This window comes from Panulirus ornatus, chromosome 63 (assembly GCF_036320965.1).
Source record: "Panulirus ornatus isolate Po-2019 chromosome 63, ASM3632096v1, whole genome shotgun sequence".
NCBI classification, from domain to species: domain Eukaryota; kingdom Metazoa; phylum Arthropoda; class Malacostraca; order Decapoda; family Palinuridae; genus Panulirus; species Panulirus ornatus.
The window spans coordinates 28,095,357-28,121,838 of record NC_092286.1 but is presented as its reverse complement, the minus strand read 5'-3'; the positions used below and the strand labels follow the sequence as shown (position 1 = coordinate 28,121,838).

Genomic DNA, 26,482 nt, shown 5'->3' with positions numbered 1-26,482 from the left:
GATGTTTGAGGACAATGTGTGGTGTGAGGTGGTGTGATCGAGTGAGTAACGTAAGGGTAAGAGAGATGTGTGGAAATAAAAAGAGTGTGGTTGAGAGAGCAGAAGAGGGTGTTTTGAAATGGTTTGGGCACATGGAGAGAATGAGTGAGGAAAGATTGACCAAGAGGATATATGTGTCGGAGGTGGAGGGAACGAGGAGAAGAGGGAGACCAAATTGGAGGTGGAAAGATGGAGTGAAAAAGATTTTGTGTGATCGGGGCCTGAACATGCAGGAGGGTGAAAGGAGGGCAAGGAATAGAGTGAATTGGAGCGATGTGGTATACCGGGGTTGACGTGCTGTCAGTGGATTGAATCAAGGCATGTGAAGCGTCTGGGGTAAACCATGGAAAGCTGTGTAGGTATGTATATTTGCGTGTGTGGACGTATGTATATACATGTGTATGGGGGGGGTTGGGCCATTTCTTTCGTCTGTTTCCTTGCGCTACCTCGCAAACACGGGAGACAGCGACAAAGTATAATAAAAAATATAAAATATTTTATAATTGTACTGTCTTCATTTACATTAATCAACCTTATCATCATAATTATATTGACTATTGATCAATCAATCACATTGCCCAAATCAAGCTCTGCAACTGGTCCTTTCTCTATGCACTACACCAGCATTGTTTAAAGGACTCAGCGATAAAATTTAATGGAATTGCATGGCTACAGTAGTAAACCACCTAAATTTCACCAACAGCAATAGCAATTAACCTTGTATCTCCCCCAATTATCATCATAATCATCATTACCATATTACGTACTATCGTACAATAAAACAATAAAATAAGACAAAACAGTTGTTCCATATAATGGAATTAAGATTTCCTTCCAAAATGTTTACGCATAATCTTAGTTAACGTTAGGCTAACTTTAATTAGGTTAGAAAAAATCCTATAATATAATGCTCCAAATTCCTCTCTATCAAATCAATCAATCCTTCTTAATAAACTTTCCAAAGCTACTGACTCCCTGGCCATCATATATTTATCTTCACTCATCAAAACTTATTTATACACAACAAAATAACCCCGTGAAGCTACACAGACAAATTACAGGATATTTTTTTTTTTACAAAGCCACAGAAAAAAAATATAGCAGAAAATGTCGACCCCAATGCACGCCACACGGTAACATGACCACACAATGCATATCCCAGTTTAACCATCTATTGGCACTACACCAGTCTGGCTTGGGGGGTCCCAAATCATGACCGTACCTTCGCTGAGCAAATTTAATGCATTTAATTAACCAGAACACCAATGTTCCACGGTCAAATAAGCTGCGTCTCCACCATGGGATCTACCCTAACCCTACCACAACTCGGGGAGACAAAAAATAAAAAATCTACCCCAACTTTTTCCTCGAGCCTGAATCAAGACAGTGACTAAATATCTTACCCAAAATAGGTTCTTAAAAAAAGACTCCTACAGGAAAGTGAACACACGCGATGAATAGGGTAACCAGAGCCGTGAGGAGGGAAAACCATCATCAGAACCAAAAAATAGGGTAGCCAGAGGCATGAGAGGGGGAAAACCATCTGCAGAACCAAAATAGCATAACATTCTGAAGTGTGTAAAGCCACACACCATTTTTGGCGGTGGACGTTAATATATACGAGGACGACGGGGGGGAGGGCAATTGCACTTCTCTCCTACCTCTATAGTGGGGGCACTAGAGAGCCCCACACACCTGACACACCACGGTAAAACCCACGGCAATAGTGAGGCCAGCCTCGAAAAATCGATTCCTGCCAACCCCCATCGACCGGGAACGAAGCTCAGGCCCGAAAAGATAATTTCCTCGAGCCAGGCACCAGCGGCCAGGGCCAATTCCCCTTTATACCCCCGACCCTAGGCCTTTCTTGGCCCTTACACTAGGCCTACGTGGGCCATGGGACACCACCCCCACTTACCAACACCAGGGTTTCGTTTGCTTCTTCTTTTTACGACCCATTTTGTGTGATAAATACGGGGAAGTCGAGCTGTTGAAAAACAATATGGCAGACTGCGTCGTACTGACCCGCGGTGTACGCATGCGTCGTCCTTCAGCCGCAAGATGGCAGCTCCAACGCCCCGCCATATTTCAACCTTGCCCCCCCACCGTCACCATTGGCACCCTGCCCTTTATTATCTCAAGGCCGTTTAGAAAGAGTTGTCTTGATCTAAATACACAAGGGAGAACGCCTATCTCACCTAGCCATCCGGGATTTGAAGGGTTTAAGCGTGGCTCATCCATCCTTCCAGGTAGGCTAGGACGAAACATTTTATATGAAATTTTTTTATATTTCTGGGAAACAATGAAGTAAGCTGGTATGTGCATTAGAGCCTCTATGTGCATTTTAGGCCTCTATTAAGCCTCTATGTCCATTTTAGGCCTCTATTAAGCATCTATGTGCATTTTAGGCCACTATTAAGCATCTATGTGCAATTTCAGCCTCTATTAAGCCTCTAAGCGCATTTTAGGGCTTTATTAAGCCTCTATGTGCATTTTAAGCCTCTATCAAGCCTCTATGTGCATTTTAGGCCTCTATTAAGCCTCTATGCGCATTTTAGGCCTCTATTAAGCCTTTGTGCATTTTAGGCCTCTGTGCATTTTAAGCCTCTATTAAGCCTCAATACGCATTTTAGGCCCTCTATTAAGCCTCTATGTGCATGTTAAGGCTCTATGTGCATTTTAGGCCTCTATTAAGCCTCTATGTGCATTTTAAGACTCTATTAAGCCTCTACGAACATTTGGGCCTCTATTAAGCCTCTATGTGCATTTTAAGACTCTATTAAGCCTCTCAGCGTATTTTAGGCCTCTATTAAGCCTCTATGTGCATTTTAAGCCTCTATTAAGCCTCTATGTGCATGTTGAGACTCCATTAAGCCTCTCAGTGTATTTTAGGCCTCTATTAAGCCTCTATGAGCATTTGGGTCTCTATTAAGCCTCTCTGTGAATTTTAAGCTTCTATTAAGCCTCTCAGCGTATCTTAGGCCTCTATTAAGCCTCTATGTGCATTTTAAGCCTTTATTAAGCCTCTCAGTGCATTTTAGGCCTCTATCAAGCCTCTATGTACATTTGGGCCTCTAATGGTTCCCTTCTGTGCATGCAGCTTGTGCTTTTCGGCCTCTACTGGGTCCCTGTGAGCATTCAACCTCGACTAGCCTTTTTGTGCATTTTGATCTCTATGTGCATTTAGGCCTCTATTGGGTCCCTAATCCCTATGTGCATTTAGGCATCTATTGGGTCCCTAATCCCTATGTGCATTTAGGCCTCTAGTGGGTCCCTAATCCCTATGTGTATTTAGGCCTCTAGTGGGTCCCTAATCCCTATGTGCATTTAAGCCTCTATTGGGTCCCTAATCCCTATGTGCATTTAGGCCTCTAGTGGGTCCCTAATCCCTATGTGTATTTAGGCCTCTAGTGGGTCCCTAATCCCTATGTGCATTTAGGCCTCTAGTGGGTCCCTAATCCCTATGTGTATTTAGGCCTCTAGTGGGTCCCTAATCCCTATGTGCATTTAGGCCTCTATTGGGTCCCTAATCCCTATGTGCATTCAGGCCTCTATTGGGTCCCAAATCCCTATGTGTATTTAGGCCTCTAGTGGGTCCCTAATCCCTATGTGTATTTAGGCCTCTAGTGGGTCCCTAATCCCTATGTGTATTAAGGTCTCTATTGGGTCCCTAATCCCTATGTGCATTTCGGCCTCTATTGGGTCCCTGATCCCTATGTGTGTTTAGGCCTCTATTGGGTCCATAATCTCTATGTGCATTTCGGCCTCTATTGGGTCCCTAATCCCTATGTGTGTTTAGGCCTCTATTGGGTCCCTAATCCCTATGTGTATTTAGGCCTGTGTTGGGTCCCTAATCCCTATGTGCATTTAGGCCTCTAGTGGGCCCTTTTGTGCATTTGGGCCTCTATTGGGTCCCTAATCCCTATGTGCATTTCGGCCTCTATTGGGTCCCTAATCCCTAACACTTGAAAGGTATGGCATACCAGGAAGACATGAGACACTTTGGGGAGGGAGAACAGAATTGGCAAATGGTATATTATTGGTCTATTTATCCGTCGTTCTGAGGATGAACCCTAAATTTCTGGCAGTATCTCTATCAATCTATTAAACCCCAAAGTTATTAACAGAAAAAGAAAAGATCCACTGTCATAATTTCGTAAGAGATAAATAGGAGAAATATGAGATTAATGCTACCTGGGCTTGACATTAATAGACCAAATAGTTATTTTGCCGATGTGTATTTGGGGCTTAGATTATCTTCCTTTGTGCCACTCTTAATTACCTTGAGGTTTAATACCAGGATTACATTAGGGTAATCCAGGGGCAGAGCCCTCTGGTTAATGGTTTGCTAAGGCTAATTGGTTTGCTGTTTAATCAATGCCATTAGACTGGATGAGACTTCAAGCAGGGAGGACAGGTGTGAGCTCTCTAGCTTAACCCAGTTGACGTAGTGCAATAAATAGTTTTCGATTATTATAATTTATAATTGTATAAATCTCAGGATTTATCCAAAAGTCAATAAATCCAGTCATAAAGAGAAATTATAGATAGATTAGTCTGCAAAACACTAATGGACGTGTCACATGTCGGCACATTGCAATTGGAAAACAAATAATTAACAGGTTAAAAATCTAGCATTATTCGATAAAGATAATTTGTTTATTCCTATTACATTCAGACCTTGGGAATATCTTGAGTCTATTTCAACAACCAACTGGAATATTTAAGGTGTGTACTTTCCAAATTTTACGAAATCCATTCGCTATTTTCTTGTGAGTATTGCAAAGATAACAGCCTAGCTTTGTACTGATCTAGTTATTATTATTTATTTCTCTTTATATGATTAGGGATGGCCATGGTGGTACAGGCCATGTTCCCTTTTCCCTCAGCCCCTTATCCTACATGACACCCATCAATTGTACTGTGCTTTCTCTTCAAGCAATATTGATAGACCCATTCACATCCTTACCCCTTCCCAATCCTGTTCCCCTTAATCATGTATCATTCCCATGACCCATTTCCATCCCTGTATGACTGTGGTGTAGAATTCATTCTAGTACTGTATTTCTGTATTTGTATTATAAGGCAAACGTAGAATGTACTGTGGTTTTAGACACAAGGAATTGTCATATTTGTATTCCCATGTTTTGATAATGGATGTGATTCTTATTTCTACTGAAGCTTCTTCAGTTTACAGTCTAAGATCAAAATGGAAATGAAATTCACATCATCAGTAGCTCGTCCCACAGTTGTATCTGGTAACTTTAATTATATGCAAATAAATAATAAGATGCTTTCATTTATAAGTTAACAATAGACATCATTGCATCTACAAACTTCCAGTATAATTTTTCAGTGATTTATATAATGTATTTAGCTACGATACCCTCCATATTTTTTTTAATAGATAATCGATATTTGACTTAATTACATTTTCCCTAAGACGAGAAAGTCAAGGGCTCAAACACATGGCACCTTGCATGTACGCATCATGCATTCTTGTACATACATACGCCAGAGAGAATGTAGCGTACATACGCAATGACATGTACCCAGCTCGCATTCCTGGGCCCCATACATTCACTTTAAGGTGCACATGTACACACACACACACACACACACACACACACCAGGCCCTCCCGGCGTACTAATTACTTCGTCAGGTGGTTCCTCAGTCGTCCCAGAGGGCTGTAATGACCCCATTGAACACGCTGGTTCACCTCATTTGAACACAGGCGTAGCTGGAACACCCTGGTTCACAACAGTTGTTCTAAACGGGGGAGAAGAGCCAGTGTCATTTGATAAGCATCCCCGCGCCCTTATCGCTCGTCCCTGAAGACGCCTGGGTTGCGCATGCGTCACCGATAACGAAATCTGACCTGAGGGCTAGTGCTGGCCTGGGCCTGGCCGCCCACCGCCACTAAATCAAAGTCCTTTTGTGAGGAAGGTAAAGGTCAGTTAGCAGAGCATGGCGCCACCTGCCGGAGGCTTCGACCTGCCTGAGGGGCGCGGGCGGGGGCGCGGGAGGGCGCGCGACAAGTTAACTAAGTGTCTGTGGGTCATTGGGAGTCTTGCTTGTGACGTGTGATTTTCTCGATATCTGTGATATATATATATATATATATATATATATATATATATATATATATATATATATATATATATATATATATATATATATATATATATATATATATATATATATATACTTGTCAATATTACCAGAGGCACTGGAGCTGGATGTTGCTGAGGAGCGGAAGGCTGGCATGTTTTCCACTCTTTATCTTCTTTCCCTGTTGATGTTCCGCTTAATATGTTGCTTCTCTCTCTCTCTCTCTCTCTCTCTCTCTCTCTCTCTCTCTCTCTCTCTCTCTCTCTCTCTCTCTCTCTCTCTCTCTTATCAGAGAAACGTGATGGCACGATTTTCTGAAGGACCAAAATCAATGAACATGGACCTCTACACACCTATCAGTTTTCACTATCTTACTGTGTATGTGTGCTATCACACACACACACACACACACACACACACACACACACACTTAATTGACGTTTCCCGCGTTGTCGAAGGAGCGCCACATGCATACGAAGAAATGTCACAATCATTCACATCCATTCTCTGGCTGTCATGTGTCATGCGTCATTGTAACCACAGCTCCCTATGCACATCCAGGCACCACAGACATTTCCATGGTTCACCCCAGACACTTCACATGCCCTGGTTCAGTCCAGTGTCAGCGCGTCGACCCCAGTATAACACATCGTTCCATTTCATTCTATCCCGTTCACGCCTTTCACCATCCTTCATATATATACACACACACACACACACACACACACACACACACATATATATATATATATATATATATATATATATATATATATATATATATATATATATATATTATCCCTGGGGATAGGGGAGAAAGAATACTTCCCACGTATTCCCTGCGTGTCGTAAAAGGCGACTAAAAGGGGAGGGAGCGGGGGGGGGGGGCTGGAAATCCTCCCCTTTTTTTTTATTTTCCAAAAGAAGGAACAGAGAAGGGGGCCAAGTGAGGATATTCCCTCAAAGGCCCAGTCCTCTGTTCTTAACGCTACCTCGCTAACGCGGGAAATGGCAAGTAGTTTGAAAGAAAAAATTATATATATATATATATATATATATATATATATATATATATATATATATATATATATATATATATATATATATATCCGCAAGAGAGTGCTATGTTGACTGGTTGCTGAGGTTGTGAGTGCCACTTTAATATGAAAATCGTTGTTTACTATATTTCCTTGGTAATAATATCTGATCAGGGCTTCATAGTTACCCTATTAACATGAGTTTCAGGATTGTCTATCAGTTTTTGCGTACGGCATTGTTAATGGAGAGACTGCTTGATGCTAACAATCAATTCATAGTTTTTCTAGTGTATGTTCTTTCCGGTTGGGTTGCGTCCTTCATTTCTCAGATGACTGTAGCTCAGGTGTGTCTATTTTTCACTGGGTAGATAATTGTCAGTGGGCAATCAAGGCTGAGTATATATTTATTTATGATCGAGTCTTTCAGTCACTTGAGCACTGGCCAGCCATACGTATACTGGCTCTGGCCTAGGCTTTACCTGTATAGTTCCCGTTTTCTTTGGTTGTCCCGTAAACTTATATATTATTTCACGGTCAACATATATTTCGTGTACAGGCACGCCTCTCAGATATGGATGTTCTTGCTGCAGTCATCAAATTTCTTGCCTGAAAGCATTAAAGAAGAGATTGTAGACCTGGGGTATCGATTTAATCTGTCAAGTGTTCATTATAATCTGTTTTTCGCCTTCTGTCTTTGTTGGACATCTTTATCAATGCTGATAGTGGTAAATTTTGGCTGAAGCTGTGTTTGATTATACGTAATTTGCCATGTTTGAGGCGGGAATGATATACATTGTGTAAACACTATACGAAAGGAAAAGAAGAAGTAGCCATAGATAAGAATAGAGAAAAGCTGTCATAAGCCAAGCGGGAGAAATTATATTCCAAGGGATGTGATTAAGAAACCTAGACGAAGCTTTGCCCAACATTATACCCGACATTATACAAAAAAGATGAACAAAATGATGCCCCCAAAAAACACACGTAGCATTTCCATAGAGAACCATTTTCAAAGACCTTTTGTAGCCAAAGGCAACACGTATATAGGACAAGGGTCGTCTTGCGCTTTTACCAACGCCTTACGCTAAAAACTCGAAAATCCTCGGGAACACTGAAGCTAAAGTCTTCACGACAGAGTTTTCGTAAGGATTCAGAAGCCCCGGATGAACTGGTAAGTCGCTGGGATAGACAACCGCCAAACTTGCAACACAGGCGATCCGATACAAAGCTGATCAAAGCTCAGCTGCCGATGGAAATGTCACAAGAAGCTACAACAGGCAGAGGTAGCCTCCATGTTGTTTACCCTCCCTTACCTGAAGATGCTAGAAGATATTTCCTCTCTTATGAGCCTCCACTCCGTTTATTGCGTTGGGATGGCTCACAGTGGCGTCAAGGTGGACGCCACTCAAGGGAAAACGTAAGTATGCACCAACGAAATCGTCGCTAATAAAAATATGTAGGAAATCAACACGGGAAGTTACCAAACGCCATCAACCAAAGATAATGGTTTTCCTGGTGAAGTAGAATTCACGAAGGAACTCCTGCAAAACTGTGAAAAACGACATTTAAAAAACCTTCAATTGATCCAGGTTGCAGAGCTTTTGAAGTGATCATGGCTAAGGGATATGATAGTTTCTCTATGAGGGTTCGAGACCCCATGCTTACCATACGCGATCTTTGATGGTACATGGGGATTTTTTCCCCACCAGCCTCTTCCCCTGCAGACTCCACTGCAGGGTTAGAGCGATAAGGATTACCCTATTCAAACCATATTCTATTACAATCCATACACCTTCCTCCATTTCTTAAGTCTATGAATATATAAGCGACAACGCAAACGACAAGATGTGTCATCTGTTGATAAAGGAGAGGATATGGTTGTAAGACTCACATCTTCCTCCGTCTCCATTTCCCCTCATCATGCCATTCTCAAGAGCTTGGTCATTCAGCGCGGTCAATATTCCTCTTGGCGCTGCCCATTCACAGGAGGGCATTAGCTAGGCAACAGGCTGGCCACTGGTAGCAGCGAAGGGGATAAAACTATTAAAAAGGGGAGGTGGTTCAGGCGGGGGAATGAACCCTTCGCCCCTTCGCTAGGGGGAAGGAAGGGCCTTGCATGGGTGAAGACGAGAGCAGGTTTTACTCAGACATGATACGATGATCCATCACCATATCCACTCCAGGACTTGCTCCACCGCTGAGTGTGGACTTGCTCCACGGCTGAGTGTGGACTTGCTCCACGGCTGAGTGTGTCCGCTCGCTCAGCAGACGCTGTGCTAAACCTTCCCTCATTCTTTCCTTCGCGCGTCTTGCATTGTCAGGCACGACTCTTTACTGCATTTTCACGTTTGGCGGTGAAGCCTTCAGCTACCTGAGAGCCAGAATGGACCTTGCGGTAGATTAATCGTCTTTCCCAAATAAAAACATACTGGAGGGGAAAGCCCTTGACACCCCCCCTCCATATACCGTAGTGGTCAAATGAGAGTAAACAACGAGCTGTCAGGAATGTCCCTAACGCTGGGATACGTTTGCAATGACGCAGGTAAATCGACCTTAATGTCCTGTCTTGTAAGATGAATTGATCACTGACGTAGATTCTGTAAATGTTCTGGCTCGAATCCATATCAGAAATCTCCTATGGATCGTCCATGTCCAACCTTAAGGGCCAAACAAGACCGCAAAATACGCATGCGCCACATACCAGGGTTACAAGTCCTCTCCAAGTAGGCGTATGGCGGGTCTGGCTACGCCTCCCACAGTGTAAGAGGCAACTTCCAGCCTTGCCCTCCACTCAGGTCTGAAGTGTGACGTTGGTCGACCTAAGAGTTTGGTAGCACGATTGCTCATGGCCTGGGATCACCAGTAAATTGGCAAGTTAGGTTAGGTTAGGTTAGGCTGGGAATGGTGGAAATGGTCTCCACTTTGGTTCATGATGGCCTTTGAGCGATTGTGACCTTCGATTGCATCGAAAATCATGAGTTTTCTTCATTTATCTCGCCTAAAACCCCAATTCCCTCTGGGCACCTTTAGGTAAAGGGGGCGGGGTGAATTATGTCAAAAAAGGTGTTGATTTACGGTCGAAATGAAGGAGAGAATCGAGCAAAACGCATCAAAAACTATTAAACAAAAAATCTGAACTTCCAAACAGGTGGATGTGCGGGACGATCATGCAATCTTCGTAGGAAGCTATGATGACCCAACTGAAGGTTAAAAACCCACGGGAAAAAACCTTGAGAGGTTTTGGTGGTGTTTACTTCCTCCACACGACCCGTAGACGACCACAAACCTCACCAGGTGACCTGGGCTCTCTCTCCAGCGGTCGTCCATAGCAGACTGGGGCTATTATGGCTGGGAGGAGGAAGGGTCGTCGTCAGCCACTGTTCTTGCGATGTTGGATCACGTCCACACACACACACACACACACACACACACACACACAAAGCCTTTAAGAAGCCTTAGGAGGAGCCTCCTCCTCCTGCTGGTGCAGTAGTAGTGGAGCCTGGCGGCTGGCTCTATCGTCGCTCCTCGTCTGCAGAGATCGCAAGACAACGTCTGTGATGGCATGGGGAATATATATATATATATATATATATATATATATATATATATATATATATATATATATATATATATATATATATATATATATATATGAACCTGATGGACTACACCAGGGGACACAGGAACCCTACATCGTCAAGTTACACGGCCGTGGGGTCGGTCCATTTTGGGGTAGTGGTTCAGTAGGAGAACAAGACTGCAACATGGAAGGAATAGTCAATCCAAGACCTCCAACTTGGCAAGAATACATGGAGGCCATTTCCCCTCACGATCTGTGTCTGAATTCTGATGATCAAATAGCATTAACTTTAGCGTGATGTAGTTTGTGGGAAAAAGGAAAACGTGTTGCCTCCTTTTCCAATTCAGCCATTTGAGATGCTGCAACAGACGGCCTTGTTACAGTAGTTAATGGTTATCTCTGGTTTAGAGAAAAGCTAAGAAGAGATGAGGTGGAAGGCCAGCATGGGCTATAAGGTGTAGTGTATCGGGTCACCTGGAGGAGGAGGAGGAGGAAGACTTCATGACCCACCCTCCTCCAGAAGTGGCCAAGCCAGAAGGGCGTCCACAGTTCTGGTGGTGGGGACGACGAGCGACAACCTCCCACACCAGCGTCCTCAGCGCGACGCCCTTGGACCACGTCCTCAGCGCGACGCCCTTGGACCACGTCCTCAGCGCGACGCCCTTGGACCACTTGTCATGTTGGCTGAGACGTCGCCCCTGGGGGAACCCAGGCCCGTCATCCAGACCTTTCCATTAACGTTATATATATAGCTTGACCCTGAGCCAGGTAGACATTGTATCGACCAACCCATAAAGGGCGTGGATGAACAGCTGGGTTGACTGTGCACACACTTGCCGCCTCCAGGATTCGAACCTATGCGGCCCTTTGAATGCCTCACGATCATGAACGCTTCTAACCACTACGCCACAGATGCGTCAATGTTACGCTCAATACGCTCTTTTTTTGCTCTTAATGTACGCATAAGAGGGTCTACAGAGTGAGCTAAGATACGCATACGCCACATACCAGGTTTACAGGTCCTCTGCAAGTAGGCGTATGGCGGGTCTGGCTACGCCTCCCACAGTGTAAGAGGCAACTTCCAGCCTTGCCCTCCGCTCAGGTCTGAAGTGTGACGTTGGTCGACCTAAGAGTTTGGTAGCAGAATTGGTCATGGCCTGGGATCACCAGTAAATTGGCAAGTTAGGTTAGGTTAGGTTAGGCTGGGAATGGTGGAAATGGTCTCCACTTTGGTTCATGATGGCCTCTCAGCGATGGTGACCTTCGATTGCATCGAAAATCATGAGTTTTCGTCATTTATCTCGCCTAAAACCCGCGATTTGTCATAAGGTAGGGATTACGTCAATATAGGTCAATATAGGCATGTGTACGTGCCTATATTGACCACTGTAGTGTCCAGGGGTCATTAGGGTCATTACAGAGCTTCCTAAAAACTCTAGGTTGCAGAGCTTCCTAAAAACTCTAGGTTGCAGAGCTTCCTAAAAACGCACTTTAAAAAATAAACAGATCAACTTTGACAGAAATATATTCACCGTTGGCTCATATATCTCATTAATGGTGTGGGTTTCACGGCCATGAGTAATGAATAGACGGCTAGAGCTAGGGCGATGAGTAATAAATAGACGGCTAGAGCTAGGGCGATGAGTAATAAATAGACGGCTAGAGCTAGGGCGATGAGTAATAGACTGCTAGAGCTAAGGCGATGAGTAATTAATAGACTGCTAGAGCTAGGGCGATGAGTAATAAATAGACGGCTAGAGCTAGGGCGATGAGTAATAGACTGCTAGAGCTAAGGTGATGAGTAATAGACTGCTAGAGCTAGGGCGATGAGTAATAGACTGCTAGAGCTAAGGTGATGAGTAATAGACTGCTAGAGCTAGGGCGATGAGTAATAGACTGCTAGAGCTAAGGTGATGAGTAATAGACTGCTAGAGCTAGGGCGATGAGTAATAGACTGCTAGAGCTAAGGCGATGAGTAATCAATAGACTGCTAGAGCTAGGGCGATGAGTAATAAATAGACGGCTAGAGCTAGGGCGATGAGTAATAGACTGCTAGAGCTAAGTTGATGAGTAATAGACTGCTAGAGCTAGGGCGATGAGTAATAGACTGCTAGAGCTAAGGTGATGAGTAATAGACTGCTAGAGCTAGGGCGATGAGTAATAGACTGCTAGAGCTAGGGCGATGAGTAATAGACTGCTAGAGCTAGGGCGATGAGTAATAGACTGCTAGAGCTAAGGCGATGAGTAATTAATAGACTGCTAGAGCTAGGGCGATGAGTAATAAATAGACGGCTAGAGCTAGGGCGATGAGTAATAGACTGCTAGAGCTAAGGTGATGAGTAATAGACTGCTAGAGCTAGGGCGATGAGTAATAGACTGCTAGAGCTAAGGTGATGAGTAATAGACTGCTAGAGCTAGGGCGATGAGTAATAGACTGCTAGAGCTAGGGCGATGAGTAATAGACTGCTAGAGCTAAGGCGATGAGTAATAGACTGCTAGAGCTCGGGAGATGAGTAATAAATAGACTGCTAGAGCTATGGCGATGAGTAATAGATAGACTGCTAGAGCTAGGGCGATGAGTAATAGACTGCTAGAGCTAGGGCGATGAGTAATAAATAGACTGCTAGAGCTAGGGCGATGAGTAATAGACTGCTAGAGCTAGGGCGATGAGTAATAGACTGCTAGAGCTAGGGCGATGAGTAATAAATAGACTGCTAGAGCTAGGGCGATGAGTAATAGACTGCTAGAGCTAGGGCGATGAGTAATAGACTGCTAGAGCTAGGGAGATGAGTAATAAATAGACTGCTAGAGCTAGGGCGATGAGTAATAAATAGACTGCTAGAGCTAGGGCGATGAGTAATAAATAGACTGCTAGAGCTAGGGAGATGAGTAATAAATAGACTGCTAGAGCTAGGGCGATGAGTAATAAATAGACTGCTAGAGCTAGGGCGATGAGTAATAGACTGCTAGAGCTAGGGCGATGAGTAATAAATAGACTACTAGAGCTAGGGCGATGAGTAATAGACTGCTAGAGCTAGGGCGATGAGTAATAAATAGACTGCTAGAGCTAGGGCGATGAGTAATAGACTGCTAGAGCTAGGGAGATGAGTAATAAATAGACTGCTAGAGCTAGGGCGATGAGTAATAAATAGACTGCTAGAGCTAGGGCGATGAGTAATAAATAGACTGCTAGAGCTAGGGCGATGAGTAATAAATAGACTGCTAGAGCTAGGGCGATGAGTAATAGACTGCTAGAGCTAGGGCGATGAGTAATAAATAGACTGCTAGAGCTAGGGCGATGAGTAATAGACTGCTAGAGCTAGGGCGATGAGTAATAAATAGACTGCTAGAGCTAGGGCGATGAGTAATAGACTGCTAGAGCTAGGGCGATGAGTAATAAATAGACTGCTAGAGCTAGGGCGATGAGTAATAGACTGCTAGAGCTAGGGCGATGAGTAATGAATAGACTGCTAGAGCTAGGGCGATGAGTAATAGACTGCTAGAGCTAGGGCGATGAGTAATAAATAGACTGCTAGAGCTAGGGCGATGAGTAATAGACTGCTAGAGCTAGGGCGATGAGTAATAGACTGCTAGAGCTAGGGCGATGAGTAATAGACTGCTAGAGCTAGGGCGATGAGTAATAAATAGACTGCTAGAGCTAGGGCGATGAGTAATAGACTGCTAGAGCTATGGCGATGAGTAATGAATAGACTGCTAGAGCTAGGGCGATGAGTAATAGACTGCTAGAGCTAAGCGATGAGTAATGAATAGACTGCTAGAGCTAGGGCGATGAGTAATAGACTGCTAGAGCTAGGGCGATGAGTAATGAATAGACTGCTAGAGCTAGGGCGATGAGTAATAGACTGCTAGAGCTAGGGCGATGAGTAATAGACTGCTAGAGCTAGGGCGATGAGTAATAAATAGACTGCTAGAGCTAGGGCGAAGATGATTAATGGTGCCTGTTGGTTAGGGTGATGATTAATGGTGCCTGTTGGTTAGGATGATGATTAATGGTGCCTGTTGGTTAAGGTGATGATTAATGGTGCCTGTTGGTCAGGATGATAATTAATGGTGCCTGTTGGTTAGGATGATGATTAATGGTGCTGTTGGCTAGGATGATGATTAATGGTGCCTGTTGGTCAGGATGATAATTAATGGTGCCTGTTGGTTAGGATGATGATTAATGGTGCCTGTTGGTTAAGGTGATGATTAATGGTGCTGTTGGCTAGGGTGATGATTAATGGTGCCTGTTGGTCAGGATGATAATTAATGGTGCCTGTTGGTTAGGATGATGATTAATGGTGCTGTTGGCTAGGGTGATGATTAATGGTGCCTGTTGGTCAGGATGATAATTAATGGTGCCTGTTGGTTAGGATGATGATTAATGGTGCCTGTTGGTTAAGGTGATGATTAATGGTGCTGTTGGCTAGGATGATGATTAATGGTGCCTGTTGGTCAGGATGATAATTAATGGTGCCTGTTGGTTAGGATGATGATTGATGGTGCCTGTTGGTTAAGGTGATGATTAATGGTGCTGTTGGCTAGGATGATGATTAATGGTGCCTGTTGGTTAGGATGATGATTAATGGTGCCTGTTGGCTAGGGTGATGATTAATGGTATGTTGGCTAGGATGATGATTAATGGTGCTGTTGGCTAGGATGATGATTAATGATGCCTATTGGCTAGAATGATGATTAATGATGGTTCTTGTTGGCCAGGATGATGATAAGCGATGACATCTGTTGGCCAGGATGATGATCGGCGATGGCTCCTGTTGGCCAGAATGATGATCAGCGATGGCTTCTGTTGGCCAGGATGATGATCAGCGATGGCGCCTGTTGGCCAGGATGATGATCGGCGATGGCGCCTGTTGGCCAGGATGTTGATCGGCGATGGCTCCTGTTGGCCAGGATGATGATCAGCGATGGCTCTTGTTGGCCAGGATGATGATCAGCGATGGCTCCTGTTGGCCAGGATGATGATCAGCGATGGCGCCTGTTGGCCAGGATGATGATCGGCGATGGCTCCTGTTGGCCAGGATGATGATCAGCAATGGCGCCTGTTGGCCAGGATGATGATCGCCGTTGGCTCCCGTTGGACAGGATGATGATCGCCGTTGGCTCCCGTTGGCCAGGATGATGATCAGCGATGGCGCGTGTTGGCCAGGATGATGATCAGCGATGGCGCCTGTTGGCCAGGATGATGATCAGCGATGGCGCCTGCTGGCCAGGATGATGATCGCCGTTGGCTCCTGTTGGCCAGGATGATGATCACCGATGGCTCCCGTTGGCCAGGATGATGATCGCCGTTGGCTCCCGTTGGCCAGGATGATGATCAGCGATGGCTCCCGTTGGCCAGGATGATGATCAGCGATGGCGCGTGTTGGCCAGGATGATGATCAGCGATGGCTCCCGTTGGCCAGGATGATGATCGACGATGGCTCCTGTTGGCCAGGATGATGATCACCGATGGCTCCCGTTGGCCAGGATGATGATCGACGATGGCTCCTGTTGGCCAGGATGATGATCAGCGATGGCTTCTGTTGGCCAGGATGATGATCACCGATGGCTCCCGTTGGCCAGGATGATGATCGCCGTTGGCTCCCGTTGGCCAGGATGATGATCAGCGATGGCTCCCGTTGGCCAGGATGATGTGTGGCTTCGCGTCCTCTCGCTGATCAACACAGCACCAGGAAGTAAGTGTTGTGGTTTGTGACATTTTCGCGGTTCATGAAATATTACAGTGTATTGCAGAGGCATTGAATATCACGGTGTATTGCTATTGAATATCACAGTGTATTGCTATTGAATATCACAGTGTATTGCTATTGAATATCACGGTGTATTGCTATTGAATATCACAGTGTATTGCTATTGAATATCACGGTGTATTGCTATTGAATATCACAGTGTATTGCTATTGAATATCACAGTGTATTGCTATTGAATATCACGGTGTATTGCTATTGAATATCACAGTGTATTGCTATTGAATATCACAGTGTATTGCTACTGAATATCACAGTGTATTGCTATTGAATATCACAGTGTATTGCTATTGAATATCACAGTGTATTGCTATTGAATATCACAGTGTATTGCTATTGAATATCACAGTGTATTGCTGTTGAATATCACAGTGTATTGCTATTGAATATCACTGTGTATTGCTGTTGAATATCACAGTGTATTGCTATTGAATATCACAGTGTATTGTTATTGAATATCACAGCGTATTGCTATTGAATATCACAGTGTATTGCTATTGAATATCACAGTGTATTGCTATTGAATATCACTGTGTATTGCTGTTGAATATCACAGTGTATTGCTATTGAATATCACAGTTATTGCTATTGAATATTACAGTGTATTGCTATTGAATATCACAGTGTATTGCCACTGAATGTCCCAGTGTATTGCTATTGAATATCACAGTGTATTGCTATTGAATATCACAGTGTATTGCTATTGAATATCACAGTGTATTGCTATTGAATATCACTGTATTGCTATTGAATATCACAGTGTATTGTACTGAATATCACAGTGTATTGCTATTGAATATTACGGTGTATTGCTATTGAATATTACGGTGTATTGCTATTGAATATCACAGTGTATTGCTATTGAATATCACGGTGTATTGCTGTTGAATATCATGGTGTATTGCTATTGAATATCACAGTGTATTGCTATTGAATATCACGGTGTATTGCTATTGAATATCACAGTGTATTGCTATTGAATATCACAGTGTATTGCTATTGAATATCACAGTGTATTGCTATTGAATATCACAGTGTATTGCTATTGAATATCACAGTGTATTGCTATTGAATATCACAGTGTATTGCTACTGAATATCACAGTGTATTGCTATTGAATATCACAGTGTATTGCTACTGAATATCATAGTGCATTGCTATTGAATATCACGGTGTATTGCTACTGAATATCACAGTGTATTGCTATTGAATATCACAGTGTACTGCTGTTGAATATCACAGTGTATTGCTATTGAATATCACAGTGTATTGCTATTGAATATCACTGTATTGCTATTGAATATCACAGTGTATTGTACTGAATATCACAGTGTATTGCTATTGAATATTACGGTGTATTGCTATTGAATATTACGGTGTATTGCTATTGAATATCACAGTGTATTGCTATTGAATATCACGGTGTATTGCTGTTGAATATCATGGTGTATTGCTATTGAATATCACAGTGTATTGCTATTGAATATCACGGTGTATTGCTATTGAATATCACAGTGTATTGCTATTGAATATCACAGTGTATTGCTATTGAATATCACAGTGTATTGCTATTGAATATCACTGTATTGCTATTGAATATCACAGTGTATTGTACTGAATATCACAGTGTATTGCTATTGAATATTACGGTGTATTGCTATTGAATATTACGGTGTATTGCTATTGAATATCACAGTGTATTGCTATTGAATATCACGGTGTATTGCTGTTGAATATCATGGTGTATTGCTATTGAATATCACAGTGTATTGCTATTGAATATCACGGTGTATTGCTATTGAATATCACAGTGTATTGCTATTGAATATCACAGTGTATTGCTATTGAATATCACAGTGTATTGCTATTGAATATCACGGTGTATTGCTATTGAATATCACAGTGTATTGCTATTGAATATCACAGTGTATTGCTACTGAATATCACAGTGTATTGCTATTGAATATCACAGTGTATTGCTACTGAATATCACAGTGCATTGCTATTGAATATCACGGTGTATTGCTACTGAATATCACAGTGTATTGCTATTGAATATCACAGTGTACTGCTGTTGAATATCACAGTGTATTGCTACTGAATATCACAGTGTACTGCTATTGAATATCACAGTGTATTGCTATTGAATATCACAGTGTACTGCTATTGAATATCACAGTGTACTGCTATTGAATATCACAGTGTACTGCTATTGAATATCACAGTGTATTGCTACTGAATATCACAGTGTTCTGCTATTGAATATCACAGTGTTCTGCTATTGAATATCACAGTGTATTGCTATTGAATATCACAGTGTACTGCTATTGAATATCACAGTACTGCTATTGAATATCACAGTGTCTTGCTATTGAATATCACAGTGTATTTCTATTGAATATCACAGTGTACTGCTATTGAATATCAGTGTACTGCTATTGAATATCACAATGTACTGCTATTGAATATTACAGTGTACTGCTATTGAATATCACAGTGTATTGCTACTGAATATCACAGTGTATTGCCATTGAATATCACAGTGTACTGCTATTGAATATCACAGTGTACTGCTATTGAATATCAGTGTATTGCTATTGAATATCACAGTACTGCTATTGAATATCACAGTGTATTGCTATTGAATATCACAATGTATTGCTATTGAATATCACAGTGTATTGCTATTGAATATCACAGTGTATTGCTATTGAATATCACAGTGTATTGCTATTGAATATCACAGTGTATTGTAGGGTTATTAGATATTATAGTGTATTGCAGACTCCGTTGTCTTCTACATATCCCCCATAGGCCATGTCTTGCATTCCGGTCTCATATATATATATATATATATATATATATATATATATATATATATATATATATATATATATATATATATATATATATATATATGAGATGAGAGAGCTTGGGAAGTGAGTCAGTTGTTGTTCGCTGATGATACAGCGCTGGTGGCTGATTCATGTGAGAAACTGCAGAAGCTGGTGACTGAGTTTGGTAAAGTGTGTGGAAGAAGAAAGTTAAGAGTAAATGTGAATAAGAGCAAGGTTATTAGGTACAGTAGGGTTGAGGGTCAAGTCAATTGGGAGGTGAGTTTTAATGGAGAAAAACTGGAGGAAGTGAAGTGTTTTAGATATCTGGGAGTGGATCTGTCAGCGGATGGAACCATGGAAGCGGAAGTGGATCATAGGGTGGGGGAGGGGGCGAAAATTTTGGGAGCCTTGAAAAATGTGTGGAAGTCGAGAACATTATCTCGGAAAGCAAAAATGGGTATGTTTGAAGGAATAGTGGTTCCAACAATGCTGTATGGTTGCGAGGCGTGGGCTATGGATAGAGTTGTGCGCAGGAGGATGGATGTGCTGGAAATGAGATGTTTGAGGACATTGTGTGGTGTGAGGTGGTTTGATCGAGTAAGTAACGTAAGGGTAAGAGAGATGTGTGGAAATAAAAAGAGCGTGGTTGAGAGAGCAGAAGAGGGTGTTTTGAAATGGTTTGGGCACATGGAGAGAATGAGTGAGGAAAGATTGACCAAGAGGATATATGTGTCGGAGGTGGAGTGAACGAGGAGAAGAGGGAGACCAAATTGGAGGTGGAAAGATGGAGTGAAAAAGATTTTGTGTGATCGGGGCCTGAACATGCAGGAGGGTGAAAGGAGGGCAAGGAATAGAGTGAATTGGAGCGATGTGGTATACAGGGGTTGACGTGCTGTCAGTGGATTGAATCAAGGCATGTGAAGCGTCTGGGGTAAACCATGGAAAGCTGTGTAGGTATGTATATTTGCGTGTGTGGACGTGTGTATGTACATGTGTATGGGGGGGGTTGGGCCATTTCTTTCGTCTGTTTCCTTGCGCTACCTCGCAAACGCGGGAGACAGCGACAAAGTATAAAAAAAAAAAAAAAAAATATATATATATATATATATATATATATATATATATATATATATATATATATATATATATATATATATATATATATAACTGAATGCGGGATATTGGGTTATCTCCAAATAACGTGTAACTACCAGAACAGTACTGAACAATACATATATCACATCAAAACACCGTAATTAGACCATCTATATTACAAATATTCTATGCAATTTAGACAATAAAAATATCCTTTAGTTTATTATAGATAAAATATGTATCATCTATAGGCTATATATTTTTAATTAGCTATATTCTTTCCTCTCGTGAAGTCGCGGTCATCTGAATAGTCTGTACCTATGAAGTCATGGGATCCGACTATTTCTGGAGATAAACAGAATGCAGGTTAATGCAAGGATGTCTTCTCTGGCGGGCTCTGCTTGGAAGGTAATTATAATCTCTGGTTAGTACGTGATAAGAGAACTGATCATCTGGGGACTAGATGGGATTTTAAAAAGGGAAACAATGTCTGTAGTGTTATCTGTAATGCGTTGGGGTTCTGTGGGCCCATAGTCGAGTGTATGGTATTTTTACATGGCAACCTTGTAATTTAGGGAGAGATCTTGAGATATGACGAAATGGGCTGTGACACAGTATGGAATGTCTGCGCTGCTCATGTAAACTATTTAGAGAAGTTTAAATGTATTTTTGTTGGGTAAACGACATTCCAGTTACCACCTTTAGGGTCTACGTAACTGCCTGGGTCTGGTGGTGTGTGACGTCTAGGCCACAGAATGACCTTTGAATTGTAAGGTGACATATTGTTTAAGGTCAGGCTGTGAATAAATGAGTGGTGTAAGGACGAGATTTTGATATGCGACTAATGACAAAAATCATGTCATTGGAGTCGACCGTTGAATTGTGGTCTTCCTACATCAGTCCTTTCAGTTAGCGGCAGGTCATGATAATTTTCAGGATGTTGCCGTCTTTCTCTTCTTGTTTGTCTGTGGTTTTTCAAGAACCACACTACCAACCCATGAAACGTAACATCATTGTAAGTGTTCGCTGCAGGTAGAGTTCTGTTGAGTGTAACGAGTCCAGTGAGGTGATATTTTTTGTCGATATTGGTAATTTAAAATCACCGCATTTTCAAACCACTTTGCATGGCTGTGATCTGTGAAGGCTGAAATACCTTTCCCTGAGCAAAGCATGGCTTTGATTGTATTTCAGAACACATATTTAGGCTGGATTTAAACTTAATATAACTGTTTCTTTAGCACTTTGGACTGTTTCTTCGTACGCATGCTGTGAGAGTGTCGGTAGGGGTCTCTTGATTTATTCTTTTAAAGTATTCAAGCTATCATAAATATTTGTAGTAACATAATGTTGTCCATTATTGCATCCATTTTCACAGAAATATACTGATCTTTGTGACTTCTTCAGATATTTTGTCTAGATATAACATTATCCTCCTTTGATATTTTGCAATTTCAGTTTTGCCAGCAGTTAGATCTTTATATGTAAAATGAGTTTTGCTCTCTTAAAGCTTTGACATGTAAATATAAAGGTGTATTGTAAGCAGAACCTGTAATAACATCATTCAGAAGATGTAATAACGTCGTTCAGAAGATTTTGTGTATAGCTATACCCCACTGTATAAATTCTGATAGAAAAGGAATGGCTTTGTTAATATGGCAAAGGTAATCTTTTTCTATAATTCCTGTTGTGAAGTGGTTAGCATTCCTGACCTTAAGGTATTCATGGGCCGCCCAGTGTCGAGTGCATAGGTTTGAATCCTGGTTGCAGCATTCATTACAGTCAACCCAGCTGTTTATCCTTCCCTAAGGGTTGGTTGATAAAATGGGTGTCCGGCTCAGGCAAGGGTATATATTTTCATTTATATTTGTTATACATAATGGCTGTTTCCCGCGTCAGAGAGGTAGCGCCAGGAAACAATTGAAGATTGGCCCATCCACTCATATACACATATATATACATAAACTCCCATACACTCATATATACATACCTATCAACATATACATACATACATACATATACACAGACATATACATATATACACATGTACATATTCATACTTGCTTGCCTTCATCCATTCCTGGTGCTACCATACCCCACAGGAAGCAGCAGTGCTACCCCCTGCATTTTATAGAACCTAACTGTACAACACAGAGGTATATGATTATGAACAAAGTGCATATACACGCACTTTCATAGCCTAGCCTAGTGGTAGCACTCCCACCTGCCACGCAGGGGTCCCGGGTTCGAACCTGGCTGTTGGAGATTTGTATGTTCTATGAAAGGTGTGCATATGCACTCTGTTCTTATTCATATACCTCTGTGTTGTGCAGTTAGTGTCTGTAAAATGCTACCTGCTGGTTGTGTGTCTGATGGGATTTGATCAGTGTAGACCCCAATGCTCACCATCATGAGATGAAGGGTATTCGATTACATTCAAAGTCATTTCCCTTTGAGGGGTAATCATAGCCTAGATGAAGCACTCCCACCTGCCACACAAGGGTCCTGGGTTCAAACCTGGCTGTGGGAGGTTTGTATGTTCTATGAAAGGGCGTGCATATGCTTGTTCGTATTCATATACCTCTGTTTTGTACAGATATGTTCTGTAAGATGCTACCTGCTGGTTGTGTGAGCCTGATGGCATTTGACCTGTGTAGACCCCATTGCTCACCAATGTGAGACAGTGGGTATTCATTTACATAGTATTCAAATGGTCATTTCCCTATTAGGGGCGATCATAGCCTAGCCATAGTGCTCCCACCTGCCATGCATGGATCCCGGGTTCGATCCTGGCTGTTAAAGGTTTGTGTGTTTGTTCGCTGATGATACAGCGCTGGTGGCTGATTCATGTGAGAAACTGCAGAAGCTGGTGACTGAGTTTGGTAGATTGTGTGAAAGAAGAAAGTTAAGAGTAAATGTGAATAAGAGCAAGGTTATTAGGTACAGTAGGGTTGAGGGTCAAGTCAGTTGGGAGGTAAGTTTGAATGGAGAAAAACTGGAGGAAGTGAAGTGTTTTAGATATCTGGGAGTGGATCTGGCAGCGATGGAACCATGGAAGCGGAAGTGAATCATAGGGTGGGGGAGGGGGCGAAAATCCTGGGAGCCTTGAAGAATGTGTGGAAGTCGAGAACATTATCTCGGAAAGCAAAAATGGGTATGTTTGAAGGAATAGTGGTTCCAACAATGTTGTATGGTTGCGAGGTGTGGGCTATGGATCGAGTTGTGTGCAGGAGGGTGGATGTGCTGGAAATGAGATGTTTGAGGACAATATGTGGTGTGAGGTGGTTTGATCGAGTAAGTAATGTAAGGGTAAGAGAGATGTGTGGAAATAAGAAGAGCGTGGTTGAGAGAGCAGAAGAGGGTGTTTTGAAATGGTTTGGGCGCATGGAGAGAATGAGTGAGGAAAGATTGATCAAGAGGATGTATGTGTCGGAGGTGGAGGGAACGAGGAGAAGTGGGAGACCAAATTACCAACAAGTCACATTTTTATGTGCACCTAGAATGAAAATTTATGTCATATAAATTTTTTTCTAACAGCTAATGTAAAGTGCTATACATAGCGTATACTGTTATTGTGCTGTGTGTCAGTAAGTTGTGCCCTTTATTTAATGTTTAGACTGGAGAAGTACTAGAAACTTTGCCATTCAATGAAATTGTGAAGTACATAGACTTAATATAATGTTTGAGACCTAAGACTGATACTTAACCTTGAAAGGGCCCCATGGTTTGTTGCTGTATGAATTCCTCTCTCTTCCATTGCAGTTAACCTAGAGAATTCAATTTTATTCACTATTAGCATCACAGAAAAAGTGTTTTCTGCTTTCACAAAAACCTATTGATCATGGAAATGAGAACAGAATTATGGTTTCAGAGAAGAGAAGGTAGCATAGTCTGACAAAAGTAAGAGTTTTTGTGGTGGTTTTAGAGTGGGGAAAAGGTAAAACTAGAACCAGCAGTAACTTTAAGGATTTGTTGAGTATGAAGATCTGATGTGAAATGAGTTGGATATTACATCAGTTAATATCATCTTATGACCTACAGGCTGTGAAGCCCCACATCCCAATGATCAAGTTTCGTAAAGGTGGACTGACTGAACTTGGTAAGTAGGTTTTTGCAGTATTCTTTCTTTATATTAAAAACTTTTTTATTAAGGCTATTGCTGCTCCATTAGTTTTAGTGAATCCTATCTATTCATGTATATCTCTGATGCCTGTTCTCTTTGGGCACTCGCATCAAGGGTAAGGTCACAGCTAAAGGGTCTTCACTTATCTCTTTCCTTATGTGCTTCCCTTGCATATGCTATTATGTGCATTATTCCACCATTTCTCTCTCTCCAGTATTCTTTAACTCTGTTTTCCCATATCACAAGTGGTCTTCCTCTCACAACATCCCCTTTAATTGTACTATCATTCAGTCACCTTGTAAGCTCCCAGTCTTGCATTTTTTCATGTGCCCCAACCACCTCAAAGTATTACATTTCACCCACTATACCACCCCACAGTTCATACCCTTTGCATTCCTTGTCATACCAGAACTCTTATACCCCCTCATTTCTTTTTTCATTTCATTTAGCATACCATATGCTCTTAAATAGTTCATTTCCACAGCCCAGATTCTTGACCTCTCTGACTAATTCCGAGTCCATTTTTGGGAAGACAATACTGTCCTGTAATCGTATCTTCACTTCCATACTTACACCTCTACCCTTCATTATTACTTTAAGAGACCCAATAACTTTTCTACCTTGTACTGCTCCCTTCCTTATCTTTCCTTCCATGTCACCAGACTTATCGAAGACAGCTCCCAAATACTTTGATTCTTTCTTCTTTCTTTGTACACTTTCTTCTTTCACTTTGTATGGTTTTACAAAATATATGCATTTTCTCCTTTCCTTTCAAACACCATTACTGTCAGTTGCATTTATCTTCAATTGCTTTTGCTTACACACGTCACAACACAGCATTCTGCAGCTCTTCACTCCTATCAAACAACACAGTATCAACCGCAAACAGGCTTCCCACTTGCCACCTTACCTCACCGTAACACTCCATCTCTGCACCCCCTTTCCCTGGTTTAGCTTTCATCTCTCTTATCACTCCAATCTTATACATATTAAAAAGTCATGGTAATGTCACTCAACCCTCCCTCACACCCACATGTATACCATAACTTTTGCTCAACTTACCATCCACTCTTACACATGCATTTGCTCCTCTGTAGAAGGCTTTCACACCATCCAGCAGTTGTCTCCCAACTCTACATATCCTTAACACATCCCATAAAACATTTCACTCAACTCTGTCGTATGCTTTTTCCAGATCCATAAAAGCTACCCACAACTTCTTACCTTTCTCTTAATACTTTTCCAGTCATCATTACCACAGAAATCTGATCCACACATCCACTACCATTCCCTTATTCCTCAGACATTCTGCATCCAGTTACTTCCGTCACTTTACCAATCAACATTCTTGCATACATATTTCCTGGTATACTTAACTGACTTATTTCCCTTTTATTGCTATATATATATATATATATATTTTTTTTCCACCTTTTCCTTTGAATAAAGGAACAATAAAAGGTTTCAGCCAATCATCATGCACAACCTTCTGTTTTCATGCTAAATTACATATTAGATGCTTTCACTTTGATACACTTTCTCCTCCATACTTCAGCTTTTTAGCTGTAATCCCATCCACTGCCATCTTATGTTCAGCTTCATTATTGCCCTTTTTACCTTCCTTTTTACTATATTCCTGTGCACTTGTATTCTCATCCTTCCATCCTCCATACCCATGCATGTAATAACAGCTGCTTTACCTACTCCCGCATTCATCATTTCTTCAAAATACTCTTTCCATCTTCCTTTCACTTCTTCCTTTTGATTCAGCAACTCCCTTTCCTTACTTTTTACATTAGCGTTTCCACCTACCTGACCTGACTCCTTTTCGTTATCCAGCCAGGTCTCATATCTCCCCTGGTTCAACTCCTACACTTGGTTGCTTGGTCTGGTG

General features: G+C 42.0%; 2 protein-coding genes across 9 annotated transcripts in view; one reads left to right on the top strand and one right to left on the bottom strand.

Moving 5' to 3' along the window:
- The window catches only part of LOC139745902 (BUB3-interacting and GLEBS motif-containing protein ZNF207-like), an 86,950-nt gene extending 84,851 nt beyond the window's left edge, over nucleotides 1-2,099 (bottom strand). For 7 of the 8 annotated variants that reach the window (XM_071656562.1, XM_071656563.1, XM_071656568.1 and 4 more), the window contains exon 1: nucleotides 1,958-2,099. In XM_071656562.1, the coding sequence (XP_071512663.1) occupies nucleotides 1,958-2,079 (122 nt within the window). In that variant the 5' untranslated portion in view covers nucleotides 2,080-2,099. Of the gene's footprint in view, nucleotides 1-1,700; nucleotides 1,833-1,957 lie in introns of those variants that run through there. The other variant, XM_071656567.1, reaches the window with a different exon arrangement.
- Nucleotides 2,100-20,775: 18,676 nt separating this feature from the next.
- Nucleotides 20,776-26,482, top strand: part of LOC139745818 (alpha-ketoglutarate dehydrogenase component 4) — a 41,423-nt gene continuing 35,716 nt past the window's right edge. The window contains exons 1-2 of the mRNA XM_071656398.1: nucleotides 20,776-20,876; nucleotides 24,507-24,564. Coding sequence (XP_071512499.1) covers nucleotides 20,829-20,876; nucleotides 24,507-24,564 — 106 coding nt within the window. The 5' untranslated portion in view covers nucleotides 20,776-20,828. The remainder of the gene's footprint in view (nucleotides 20,877-24,506; nucleotides 24,565-26,482) is intronic.